General features: G+C 32.5%; 2 protein-coding genes across 2 annotated transcripts; both read right to left on the reverse strand.

Annotated features, from left to right (window-relative positions):
• On the reverse strand, positions 1 to 1637 carry LOC7487042 (UDP-glycosyltransferase 92A1). Its single transcript, XM_002297758.4, has one exon. It carries the CDS (start codon positions 1549 to 1551, stop codon positions 79 to 81), a length of 1473 nt encoding a protein of 490 aa, XP_002297794.2. The 5' UTR covers positions 1552 to 1637; the 3' UTR covers positions 1 to 78.
• Positions 1638 to 7582: 5945 nt separating this feature from the next.
• Positions 7583 to 9248, reverse strand: LOC18094304 (UDP-glycosyltransferase 92A1). Its single transcript, XM_006368504.3, has one exon. It carries the CDS (start codon positions 9097 to 9099, stop codon positions 7642 to 7644), a length of 1458 nt encoding a protein of 485 aa, XP_006368566.3. The 5' UTR covers positions 9100 to 9248; the 3' UTR covers positions 7583 to 7641.
• Positions 9249 to 14766: the final 5518 nt, after the last annotated feature.

Here is a 14766-nt window from a genome sequence, read left to right on the forward strand (position 1 = left end):
TTAAAGCAATGCATTCTGTTTATTAGCTTGATTTTCAAAGTCTAAAACAAAATCTTTCTTCTTAATTTTCTCCTTGACTTAAGCATCATGGTTTGCCCCATCTCTCATTACAGTGGCAGCTTTGAAAAAATCATCCAATTCTTTGACAGAGGAACCTTTGAAGCCATCTTCATCTCTTATGGCATTTTTTATCATCCCCTTGACCTTGCTAGCTTTCCTTCTCATTTCCTTGCCTTTCTCTGTCTCATTCATCACCAACTCAATCTTTGCCTTCATGTCTTCATGCCTAACCTCACAAGTCTTCCCTCTAACAATCTCCACGCAAACCCCCAACTCTTCTTCCAAGAACTTGACATTGAAAAACTGCTCACCTGCCATAGCCCATCCAAGCATTGGCACCCCTTTGTCTAGTGCTTCAAGGACAGAGTTCCACCCACAATGACTCAAAAATGCACATGTAGACTTATGTGACAGAATGTCCACTTGGGGTGCCCAATTATGCACAAGCAACCCTCTTCCCGAGTCTTTGATTCTTTCTTCAAACCCTTGAGGCAACCATTCTTTGGCTTTGAATTCTGAGTTTATGTCAAAACCTATTGGTGGTCTGACAACCCAAATAAAATTCTTGCCACTACCCTCCAAAGCCATAGCCAATTGCATCATCTGTGATGTAGATATTGTGTTGTTTGATCCAAATGAAACATACAGAACTGAATTCACAGGTTTTGCATCTAACCATTCCTTCAAAAAATCTGCTGAAATCCCAGCTTGTTTGCCAGCACGAGCTCTGTTATCTACTGACAACAAAACTGGCCCTATAGCCCAAGCAGGCCTGCCTAATCTCTTCCTGAAATACATCAAACCAAGCTGGTCAAACTCCTCTACTGTATTAAACAAAATCCCATTAGAATCCACCCATGCTGGTAGATTCATTCTTTGAAAAACAGACCAAGAATCGCTCCCATCTGCCGTTAAAATACTTAATGGCAGTTGAGACACATGAAATCTTGAAGCCTCTTTAAAATCTTGCAACTCAAACTCATCGGAATCCACTTCCCTATGGGGAAGTGATAACCAGACGGAGTAATAACAAGCCAAACCAAATCCACCAGCACCACTAAAGATTGCATGAAACACTCCAAGCTCTTTAGCTACAGTTGCTGTCCATCCAAAAAATATGTCAGCAATAATACAAAGTGGAGGCTTACCTCCTTGCTCTTCTACAATATCTTCAATGAGTGTTTTAAAGGCAGGTTTGAGAGAAGTAGAGGCATGAAGAAGGCGAATGATAAGAGGGTAAGGAAGGATATCAGTGTTTTCTGAATTAGGAGGTAGACCATGATCTGAACTATTGAAAGGGACTTCAAGAAGCTTGATTGAGGAGTTTGGTGGGATAGATGACTTGAGTTTCTTGATGTTAAGTGGGGTGTTAACAAAAGTTATGGTGTAGCCTTTTGTTTGTTCTATGTGAAGTGCTAATGCTAGAAATGGGATAATATGGCCTTGTGCCATGAATGGAAACATCACTATGTTTTCTTTTGGTTCTGCCATTGTTGTTGATGTAGAGGGAGGGAGGGAGGGAGGGAGAGCAAATCTTCTTCGTTTGGTAGGAGGGGATCGGGCAGATCCACTTTGGTCAAGGATGATTTAAAGCCATACAATCAATCTTAATGAGCGGCTAGTGCTTGGACTTTTGTACAATGAATTTGACTAAATTTGGCAAATTCTACTAAGGAAAAAAATAAATTAAGATTACTTTTTAGTTTCCAAAATTTAAATTCCATGTTAGAATTATTTTTTTTAATGTACTTGATCCGAATGGATCTAACTAAACTCGACTAATATGATAAATTGATTTAGTAATTCAATTTTTTTTTTTTAGCAAATCCTAAACCAGATATAATAACTATATTTACTTGAAATGAATAATTTAAATATAGTTACTTTAACAAGAATATTATAAAGCAATTGGAATAAAGGAGGAAAAAAAAAGAGACAATGACTTTAATTTGGAATCAATTCGTGAATGAATTGCTTTCAAATTTATTAAATTAATAACGTAATTTTACTCATTTCCTCTCGTCTTCTTCTTCTTGTTTTGTTTTTAGAAATCCTCTCGTCTTCTCGATGAAGGTTTCGAATTCATGATTTCCTAATCTTCATTTATAGTCTTCAAACCCTTGAATTTGGAACTAAGCATGCACACAAGCCACCAAGTTGTTCAAGGGAGCCAAGGTTTAGTTCTATAGTCAAGATGTGAGAGCATAGTTTTCTATGAATTTTTATATCGACTCAATAATATTATCAAAACATAGAATTATTGAAAAAGAAATAAGAAAACCTATTTAAGATGCATGAATTCATGTCAATCAACCATAAAAGAAAGGGCGTGATGCTTCTTTAATGGTCAAGTTCAAAATTGACTCCTTTGTTTTTCTTTTAGTATTAGCAAAATTTAAAATTTATTGCGAACCTTATTTTCTGATCCAAGAGACTCTTTATGGTGGGTTTCGTGCTCAGATTTATCCACCAACTTGTTGGAAACTTCGATTCAAATGTTGGGTAGGTGCTGGTCTATATATAGCCTAAGTTTTACCATAGTTATGAAACCCGGCCGACCCGGGGTTGGAACTGACCGGGGTTAAAAAAATAGAAAAAAAAAACCCGGTGTGACCTGGCGAGTTGACCCGGTCAAAAATCTGGTTGCAATCCGTTGGCTTTTGTTTTTTTTAAAACGACGTCGTTTTGATTTTTAAAAAAAAATGACCCGAGTGACCCGGTCAAAACCCAAAACCTAAACCATCCATCGAACCGGATCTAAAAACTATAAGTTTTACATCCAACTGCGTGTAAAATAATAAAATTTTATAGTACACATAAGTAAATATTGGACCTTATTAGTTATTATAAATATATTCTTATATTTTTTTTAGGTCTTAAATTTGATTTTTTTTCACATATATATATATATATATATAAGAATACATGATAAGAGGTCATTAACTAGTTACTGAATACAATAAATTTACTACTCTAAAATGTATCATATTAGGCAAGGCTATTTATAGTATTCATTATTCAAGGGTTTTATAAAAAAGATTTTTTTTCTTCAATAATAATTCTGATTGGTTTACAAACACAAGAAATCATGAATCATTATATATCCTTCGTTAGTCTTGGATTAGATCACCAGTATATTTCATGTTCAATACCATTTTAATTGGAGGATTTATAATTTGTTTGCAAATTAAAATACAATATTTCTTGGTTTGAGTGATCAGTAGGCAACATTTTCTTGAGTTAATATGCTTTATTTTCAAATATCAATACAGTTATGTAAACTTTTATTTTTCTTTTTCAATTTGAATCTTGCTTAAGCATGACAAATAGGGAATTTTTAAATTTTACTCTAAATTTATTAATTAAATTCATTAATCAAATATAAATAAATATTAAATTTTTTTATTTTATTAAAATTAGTATTACATGGGAGATAAAGTTTATAGAAAACTGACAAGGTTAAGGATAAGTTAGGAGATAATTGAAACCTAAAATTAAGGATGGGACTTGGGAGGGTTGGGCTGTAATAATTTGAAGTGTATCTAACAAGGTGTTACTGGAAGAAGATGGCATTATAAGCATTGCTGATTTTTTTGGGCAAAGGAATTTAGTTTTATCTATAATAGTTGCTAATTATTCCATTTTTAGTAGTTAGACGGCATCATAAGTCACAGAATTACAGAAATGTATTTTTCTAAATTTTGTATTCTTAATCCTCTAAGTTCTAACTCACCTATCATTATAAAAAATTGTGTAGATTATAAAGTTAATGAAAATCAAGAAAGGAATAAAAATTGTGGGAAGCAAGGGTGAAGGAAATTAAATATTGCTTTGTTTTTTTTAGCCAGGTTGAAATATAATTATCAAACCCGGCACAAAGATTGACTCAATAAAAGAATCGGATCCTGGGTTTCATGGGTCAATCCAGAAATTTTTTTTAAAAAATTTAATTTTAATATTTCATATGAAAAAATTAAAAAAAAATCTATATGAATATAGGCTATACATGTTGTAAATAATAAAGTTTAAAAAAATATTTTAAAAAGTTTTTTATCCCACATTGAAAAGATATTATGTTAACCTTTTAAGTTGAAGTATTTAAATCAAAAAGTTTTTTATCTTACATTGAAAAAACATAAATTTTTTCAAATCTTACAGAACTTTTTTTTATTGGAAACATATATATATATATATATATATATATATATATATATATATATATATATATATATATATTAAAAGATTTCAAATCCCACATTGAAAAAATAATTTTTTTCTTAGGAACATAGATTATATATACTAAAGAGCTTCGAATCTCATATTAAAAAGATACTACGTTATCCTTTTAAGTTGAAATATTTAAACCGAAAGGTTTTTTTATTCTATATTAAAAAAACATTTTTTTTAAAAAAAATAATTTTGTATGGCTGCTGAAGCTTTAAGCTATGGTGTACCAATAATTGGTTGGCCTATGGCTGCTGAACAATTCTACAATGTCAAGTTCTTGGAAGAGGAGATTGGTGTCTGTTTGGAGGTGGCTAGAGGGAGGATTAGTGAGGTTAAGTGTGAAGATATAGTAGCGAAAATTGATCTAGTGATGAACCGATACAGAGAAGGGAAAGGAAATGAGGAAGAAAGCTTGTGAGGTCAGGAACATTATCAATAATTCCATAGCTGATAAGGAAGTATTCAAAGGAGTTTCTACCAAAGCCATGGATGATTTCTTGAATGCTGCAAGCAGGCAAAAAGAATTCCAAGAAATTCTATTTCAACACAGAATAGCAGCCAACTTTTGCACTGATAGTGGCCAAGAGAATGTTCTCCAAACTCAATAAGATTGTCCCCTTCAACACACAATAATTATAATAAGTGGAATGGCAAACTAATGCTAAAATTAAAATTTTCTTCTGTATTTCATCAAATGTATTGGAGTGAATTGCAGCCTGCTTCCTTCTAACTGCATATTTATTTTATGATGGCTATGTTCACACTTCCCGGTTGAGAATTACATCCGAAAAAAATTTACATTTCAATTAGAATTTATAATTTTAACCAAAACTAGAAGATTTTATCAATAAATTAGGGAGAATTGTCCTTCAGCACTTTTAAGAATGAAAGAAAAGTGGCCCTTTCTCAATATTCTAGTACTACTCGTGCAGATGCAACAAAGAATAAACAAGAATTTGATATGCAACAAATACCTCTTTCTTTAATGAAACAAAGTAAAAATCTAAGTAGTTTATCAAGTTGTTGGAACTCCAATGTAAGCCTTAAAAAAATAAAATAGATGCAAGGCTTCAAAACTAAATCCCAATCAAAATGTCTAAAAGATCTCAGACACCGATGATTATTGTAATAATAAGATGGTGGCATTGAAGATGTGGAGGTGTCGGAAATGATAGTGAGAATGGTGAAAAGGTGACGGTGGCGAGTGGTGTTGGCTGTGAGAGGGCGATTCTGATGGTGGCATTGAACGGTTGGCGATAAAATAGTGGTTGTGACGGTAATAAAATGACGGTTATAAACTTATAATGGCTTCAGTTGTTATGGCCGGTGATGATGAGGTTGCTGTGGTTGGCAACGATGAAGTGATGGTAGTGTTAGTGATTATTGTTGAAGTACAGGCCCATACAGCCCGAGACTCTTTCTTTAAATCAGGCCTGAATCTATTTGATGGAAGGCCAGTGGGATCACATAAAACTGGTTAGGTCCCTTCTTCCGAACCTGTATATCCGAATTATTAAATTGCTTCTCTAATTAAACCTCGATCAAGAAATTGTAAAACAAATCTTGTTGTGGATCTCTTGAGGAGTGATTAACGGTTAATTAAGTCACGGGATTAAATCTCCAATAAGTTAACTTAATTTATCGTGTAATGCTAATATAGGTTAACCTTTTTTTATATATAATTAGGTACAATATTACGATATTTAATTAGGTAATTATCATTCTTAATGTAGCAATAAGATTTTCCACGTGATTAAATCCAACCCAATTTACAAAACTCAATCTTCTCTCAATTAGGACTTGACTTCAGCAATAGCCATCATCATTATAAGAACCCTAATCTTATGTTTCTTTTCAATTAGAGAGAATTCTTCATAACCTTAGCTTTTTTTACCCTTTTGAAAAACATGGTAAGCACACTTTTTATTCCTTGAGTTTCTTATTTCTATTGCTCTGTCTTTTTTTTATTTAAAAAAATTATGTAATAAATTATTAATTCTTTGGTTTAATATTTAGCAGGATTCTTGTAATGGAAAAGAAGGTTGCCAATCTACTCAATGCAGTTGCAATGGAATGATGAACCAAACGAGAAGTATTTTTCTTCCCTTGACTTGTTTTGGTCACTTCAATAATTGGTTTTGTAAAATGATTTATATACAAAACAGAGATTTAACCATATATTTTGTTCATACCATAAGGTTGAAGGCTTATGATATATTTGTGAACCTAGCACAACCCGTACAGGACAACCCAGTGAGTTGTCAAAGCTTGGCTGCTTTGATAATATATATTTCATGTCAAACCACTTTTTTTTTTTTTACGAATCAAGCGTTTTTTTCTTAAATTTCGATAAATGAAAAAAAAAGGGTTGATCCATCAATCCATGGTTTGACTCAATCAACCAGCCATCTAGATCTTGGATTGGGCTGGATCGAACTCAATTATATAACTACAATTTAGGATTTAAGACGAGTAGGTTAAAAATAGTTCATGTAGTTCTTTTTATTCACTAAATTATGTGAAAGAATATTTTTATTATAGTCTTGTTTCTCTTCATAAATAGTATCACCATCTAATTAAATTTTTTTCACTTGATTTTGTTCGGAACATCTGCAGAAGGGTTAGCCGATCATGTACCAGGTCAAGCAGGCAACCCTTCAAGGGAACCTGCAGCAGCTGGCCAGGCAAATTATAACCAATACCAGTATAGGCTCACGGGGCATGGCATTGGCTACGGTGACTACAATACCTATGAGGAGAGCATGCAAGCAAGATATCCATATTTGCACAATACACAACACCATTACCCATCTCCTCAAGTATCCTACCCATACTATGAGCTGCCCCCCATGTACTTTCCACAAGCGCCGCCGCCGCCACGAAACGCCAAGGCTGGTGAACCTGACCTGTGCAGTATTATGTGATATTTGTTGCATAATGGAGTGAATTTATCTTTTAGTTTGATTTTGTTGGCAATTTTTCTAGTGGGGTCAAATTACGGAACAAGGATTTGGTGATATTATTTAACAATGTTTTGTAGTTTTTTCAAAAACTGTTCCATGTCATCGGAGATCTGAATTTAGAAATGAAACATAGAGAGCATAATCTAGGTGAAATTAGGAGAGAATCTTTTACGCCAATTTATTGATTGCGAAACAAGAGCAAGTTGAAATGAAATATTTAGGTAGCGGTTAAATACTGTATCGAGATCGAAGAGACAATTATTTTTAAAACATATATATTTTTTTTTTCCAACTACATATACTTTTATCTTTTTTATATGTAGCACGTACAGTAATTGTAACTTGAACAGAGAATTTTGTATGTTTATGGTCAAAAGACAGCAATCATTCTTCATGAATCACCTGTCCTCATTGCCTCTTCTTGCCTCAGCAATGCAGCATTCAAGAACTCATCCATGGCTTTGACAGAAGACCCTTTAAAATCTTTAACAGCATCCATAATCATATCCCTAACCTCCAATGCTTTCTTTCTCATTTCCTTCCCCTTTTCTGTCTCATCCATTACCAACATTATCTTTTTCACTATATCTTCATGCCTAACCCCACAGCTCTTCCTTCTAGCCACCTCCACACAAACTCCAATTTGTTCTTCTAAAAGCATGACATTGTAGAATTGCTCTTCTGCCATTGGCCACCCAATCAATGGCACACCATGGCTTAAAGATTCGATTATCGAGTTCCATCCACCATGACTTAAAAACGCTGATATAGACTTATGAGACAGAATTTCCACCTGTGGTGCCCATTTGTGCACTAATAACCCTCTTTTTGAATCTTTCATTCTTTCTTCAAATCCTTCAGGCAACCATTCTGTTGCTTTGAATTCCATGTTGATGTCAAAGCCAATAGGTGGCCTAACAACCCAGATAAAATTCTTTCCACTAGCCTCCAATGCGACTGCCAATTCCATCATATGCGGTGCAGATATTGCATTCTGTGAACCAAATGATATGTAAAGAACTGAATTCACAGGTTTGGTATCAAGCCAGTTTTTACACAGCTCAGTTGTAGTTGCAGCTTGATCTTGGCTTCTCTTGGAAAGGAGAACTGGCCCAATTGACCAAACTGGCTTGCCAATTTTAAGCCGAAAATATTCCAATCCAACCTTGTCAAGTTCCTCCACTGTGTTCAGCAAAATCCCATCAGAATTCATCCATTCAGGGAGCACATTCTGTAGAAACACAGAGTAGAGATCACGTCCATTGACTACTCTCAAATTTTCTGCCAACTGTGTTACATGAATTTTAGAAGCTTCAGGGAAATCTGGTACAGTGAATTCATCAGAATTCTTCATCTGATGAGGCAGGTTTAACCACAGATAGTAGTGACATGCAATACCAAAACCTCCACTTCCAGAAAATATGGCATGAAATGCACCGAACTCATGTGCAATCCCTGAGCACCAGCCAAAGAAAATGTCAGTGATTATACAGAGTGGTGGGTGGCCATTTTGTTCCTTAACAAGATCAGAAATGAGTTTCCTGAACGAAGGTTTGAGAGACAAGGAAGCATGAAGAAGGTTGGCTATAAGATGGTTAGGAATAGAGTCAGTGTTTTCAGTGCCTGGAGGCAGGCCATAACCTGAGCTATCGAAAGGGATTTCAAGAAGGTGAATGGAGCAGTTTATAGGGATCGATGATCTTAGTTTGTTGATGTTAAGAGGAGTGTTAACAAAGGTTATGGTATACTTCTTTATTTGTTCTAGTTGAAGGGCTAATGCTAGGAAAGGTATGATATGGCCTTGTGCCATGAATGGGAACATCACTATGTTCTCTTTTCTTCGCAACATTTCTTTTGAAAAAAGAGGGTGATGAAGTGGAGAAGAACAGGTGGTGTGCTAGCAATTAATGGATGTTTGAGCACTTATATAAAGTTGTAGAGTTTAGTAGTCAAGGATTGATGATGATCACAAAAGGATTTTCCTTGGTTTTAGTTTAGGCAGTGGATGTACGTATTATTCAGGTCCAATTATTCACACATGATCGTAAGTATTCGTGTCCAATTATTCAGGTCACGCTAACAGACCTTTATGATGTTGGGTGGAATAAGGGTACTGTAAAACGTTTCAAGAATTGAAGTGGAAGGATCGGCATGGTCTAAAATAGAGTACTAGAAGGTCTGATACAAATAAAAGTTGAAAATATAAGTGCACGATGTGATTTTTGGTCAAGAAAAACGATATCCTACATAAATCAAAACCATTGAAATTCTTTGAAAACCATTTGTCCTGTAAAACTAGAACAAGAATTGAAAATCCACAAGTGATTATAAGCCAGAAGATAAGCATGATTTTGATTCAGAAATTGTACGTATAAACGTTGAACACACTTGTTCCTTTCTTTCAATACCTAACATGCACAATAATGAGTACCTGCTAGACAAGTGAATTTGCATTTGGCCTTGTTATCAGGCATCACCCATGACCAAGAAACATCATGAACTATGTTAATGCGTGCGTAACCACTGAGGCACACCAAAAGGAAATCTTGGAAGACTATATATATTAATTGGTCTTGATCATCAAAAAAACATTTTCTCATGACTAGAAATAGCTACCCAAGTTTTTCAAAAATACGACTGTACGTGATGGCCTTGCTGTTTTCATAGGCTGAGTTTTTTTCCCAGTGCACTACGTACTAATCAAACAGAATAAACCCTAGGACCATAATAGTTTATGCCTATTATAACCTTTAGGTTTGTAATTCAGCAAGAAACCAGACATGGGTTTGGCGCAGACTGATACATGTGTGGATACTAATATGATGAAGTATATTTTTTAAAAGTAATTTTTAATTGAAAATATATTAAAATATATTTTTTAAAATTTTTTATTTTTTATATCAGTATATCAAATTAATTCATTAGGAAACATCTAAAAAATTAATTTGATATATTTTTTGATAAAAAAAATTAAACACAGTTTGAAAAGTATGTTAAATAAGCACTACATCAAACTTCTAATTAGCAAAATGCACGTTGATTATTTCATAATGATGTTTTATGCTCACCTATCTTAGTTTTGTCTTTTTTATCTTTTTTTCTTTTTTATGGTTAGGGGCATTTTTAGAATAATAAGTACGTATATAGAACTCAAAAAAAGTCAAATACAGTATAATCAAGTGATGATCCTTATGCATTCATGTAAAATCCAAATCTGTCTCTGCCCAAATACCCACCAAACGTCTCTTTAGTGTTTTTAGACTAGATTTTAGCATATCAAGACTAGATTTTTGCTCGGCCAAAAAACTATGCATATCCCCACTTATGCATTTATAAAAATTAGTATTCTTGGTACAATATGGTTACGTGTGTATTAATATATTTTTTTATAGAAATGTTAAAATTAATTCTATGAATTGAAAAAAAAAATCAATAAAACACTATTTAGGAATAAAATTTGAATAAAACCATTTATATATAACACAAAAACACATAACGTGTAAATACGAATAAAAAATTCACTTAAAGTTATACTAAAGTTTATCATGATTATACTATCATTACAGTTTTTATAACAATCCTTTTATTCGTTTTAATATTTATGAGACAAATATAAAAAATGTAAACATGAATAAAAATTTAATTCCATCTTTTGACTAAGAGTTCTTTTTTTTTAATTATTATTAATAGAGTTTGTCAAAAGGTATATATATTTTCTATAAATGAATCAAAGAAAATATAAGAAAATAACCAAATATATATCCTGTATAAAAAATTAATAACAAATATCGAATTTAATAATTTTTTGAATCTTAATTTAATTTTATTACTTTTGGATTTTAGTTATATGTATAGAAATTAAGAATATAGGTATGAACAAAAAATTATAAATGTTTTGTTGAAAGGAATCTTCTTAATTTCTTAGTAATAAAAAATTTATGAATCTTTTCATATTGAAAGGTAAAAATTAATGTAAACAATAACAAATTAAAGATATATATGTGTGTGTGTTCATAAAAATCAAGAGATTTTATTGCTGAGGACCGAATACCATTGAGCCAATGGTAAACATAATAAAAAAACTGAGCTTTACTGTACACAATAATAATAATAAAAATAAATACATAGGACAATTGTAAAAGCTCTTTGTTGGAACCTATCTTTAACAAGAACACTCCACTACAAAACAACTTGATCAATAGATTTTGGCGTACATCTTTATTCCAGACCAGTTCATGAAACGCTACCATGGATTCCAGAATTCATAGCAGTACAAGAAATAGATGGTTCACATTCTCAATTCTATTAGTGCAGAAAGGATACATTTTTTGGCTTAATTAAATTAATTAATCTCCTCCGTACTAGGAAGTTCCTTGTACAAGTTATATCTTGGAGTAATAACCATAAGAACAATTCAATCATACGAGGAGCTATGCCTTTCCATATCAGAAATGTGAAAGAGAATGTACCTGAAAAGTCAACTCTATCAATAATGTTACAGCAAGATTTGAAAGTATACTTTCCTTGGATGTCAGCCTCCCATTGTTTCAAATCCTCTCTGTCTGGACTCAATTTGACCCCATCTATCATTACAAGGAGCTGTTGGGATTGTGTTTGTTCTGTTTATTGTAATTTCCACTTCCATTGCTATGTGCCGAGCCTAAATCCCCCATCTCAGCTAATATAGATGACGACGAAGTTGATAGGGCATAGAGTTAAGGGAAACAGTCTCTTAAAACCTCACTGTTTAGCCACCTGTCTGTTCAAAAGCTCCCCCCATTACCAGCCTTGAATCGAAATAGCACCCCTTCTTCAAGATAGTTGACTCTTCTGAACCTGAGTTAATAATGGAACAAATACCTTTTTTTTATAGTGGAAGATTGAAAATGGAAGGCCATTGACATAAGAGGGCTTATATTTCTTATTGATAACTTCCTGCCATACTCCAGGATTTGAATCTCCTAGTCTCCAAAGCTTATTGAATAACAATGCCTTATTTTTTCCTTGTAGTGAGCCCACACCCAATCCTCCTCTATTTTTTTTCTCTTACAACCACATTCCATGCTACCTTACAGATCTTCCTAGCATTAGGGACACCATCCCATAAAAATTGTTGTTGCCCATTTTAATTAGGCCACACATAAACAATATATATATATATATATATATATATATATATAAAAGAAATAAAAATCAAAGACTGGTTGAGGAAGATCAAATATACAAGATTGAAAATTTTGACAGTGTATTTTCAACTGATGAAGGGTTATAATTGAGTTTATCAAGGGTGAATTGCATGAAATTAAAAGTTTTAAGGTGATTATTGGTGTAATTAAAATAAATTGAAAGAATTGGGGCTCAATTGAAATTTTTCAATCTCAAATCGAAAACCCTAAACAACGCATCATTCAAACTTAAAAAAAAAAGGTGAGTGACACATCGTTTAATTGATTGACCTATGTTTTTTACAGTTTTGATTGATCAAGTTAGCAACTTCAAACGCATGAATGTGGAGCTACAGACCTCCAAATTAAGTAAGGTTAGATTCAACTGAAAGGTGTGTATCCTCTCTACCAACGCCAAGTGGTCTAAGGCGACGATGATGTCATAATTGTTCAAGCGAGACCTCAAAAGAGGCAACCCATTTAGCCATGACAGTGCAACTATCATACAAAAACCGACCCATTTTCCATGTGTTCGCACACAAAGTCTTCTCAATAGGTCCTTATCAGGGGTTTACAACACTTCCTTCAAGATTAAGATATCAGAAATGGATTCAAAACCTCTCAAAACTCTAGTAAAACCTTATAAATACCCCCTAAGCTTAAAGGCAGAGGAGAAAAAAAAATAAGAAAAGGAAGAGAAATATCAATAAGAAACACAAGTGTAGAGGTACAAGAGCCTAAACAAAAGATTTCTTAGCTTTACAAGTGTATAAGAGGTAAAAATTTCCAAAATAAAACAAAGAGAGATTAGTTTTTCTTGATATACTTTTATGATCCTAAGTAGATCCTTTGTGACCTGTTTTTGATATTTTATTTATTTATTTTTGTTTTATATTTATGTTTATAAGCATAAAAAAAGTTTAAATGTTCAACAAGTAATGTTGTATTCATCTATTGGTTATTGTGTTTTTTATTTAATGATATTTATTTTCAAATTTTTTTACCAGAAATGCATTTGCGTATTAGAGATATCCACTTTACTTCTTCCAAATACACCCATATAACAGAGTCAAGGACGACGTGAAAATCTACTTTCAGAATAAACCCATGCTTCCCACTTCATAAACTATTTCATTTGCCATCATGAATCCATAGATATAAAAGTTATTTGATTAGCACTGATCGATTATGCTTGGCATGAGAACTTTCAATCTTGTGCAAACCATGCACTAAAATAATGCCTAATCGGCATGTACTCATATCATAAAATTGTGTGTGTGTGTGTGTAACAAAGGTTGTAATCTAAAACAGTAAAAAAATAATGTAAAATCTCAAGAGACTCTCAAAACCATAGAGAGAGTAAAAAAGAAGAAAAAATTAGTATAAAGAACTAATTTAAGGTTTTATGTGATTTATAAGAGATTCATATATACATACATAAAATCACTGATCCAATTTAATATCATTTGATAAATTTTGATGTATTTTATTATTTTTCAGATTTTAATTATTAGATTTTGTCAACCTATTTTTTTTAGCATTTTTAGAGTTTTAATAGTCATAAAAGTACCAATAAGGTACTAGATAGATAGGTTATGAGTGGTTTTAAGAAATATATATAATTTTATACTATTTAAAGTTTTATATGATATATAAATACACATCTGATGAGAAAATATGAATCTCTCTCTCTCTCTCTCTCTCTCTAGAGTTTTTGTAGTCTCCTAATATTTTTCTTAGCTATTTCTGCCTATGGTAGCATTTTTTCCTTCTTTTTTCAATGTTCTTTTTCAATGGTCATAGATTGAGACTTTTTTGTCTTCAGTTTTGACGTTTTCGTTATGTAACATATAGTTTATCTTATTTTCTTAACAATAATAATAATAATTAAGAAATATATTCTTTTTCACTCCCTCCCTAAGCTAATTAAATTAATAATATCTGGCTTGAAGCCAACAAACTCAATTGTTGTAATAGTTTAATTTATTTTATTTATTTTATTTTATTGCAATATAAAAATATTGCCATCACATCTCACAAACACCAAGTTATTCATATTATAAGATCCAATTACATCACTTAATTAACCTTTCAAAACCCTACCTAATCCTTGACCAAACACTAACCTAATTTTGTTACCATTGTCTATGGCTGATTGCATCCTTATCGCTTCTCTAGTTCTTCGACACTTACTTCCATCCAAAAAAAATAATATTTTTCCATGAGCCAATAATCTGTGAGCACTCAGGAGAAACTGGGAAAGTCCATTTGAATGATTTATGAACACATAAATTTCTTACTTACAAACTTCTTTAAATGGGAGAGAGAAAGGGCATATTTCATTTGGTTAT

Source organism: Populus trichocarpa, chromosome 1 (assembly GCF_000002775.5).
Source record: "Populus trichocarpa isolate Nisqually-1 chromosome 1, P.trichocarpa_v4.1, whole genome shotgun sequence".
NCBI lineage: Eukaryota > Viridiplantae > Streptophyta > Magnoliopsida > Malpighiales > Salicaceae > Populus > Populus trichocarpa.

Excerpts from the sequence above, each read along its gene's own strand:
- LOC7487042 (XM_002297758.4), bottom strand. The coding sequence starts at position 1,551 with ATGGCAGAACCAAAAGAAAACATAGTGATGTTTCCATTCATGGCACAA.
- LOC18094304 (XM_006368504.3), bottom strand. The coding sequence starts at position 9,099 with ATGTTGCGAAGAAAAGAGAACATAGTGATGTTCCCATTCATGGCACAA.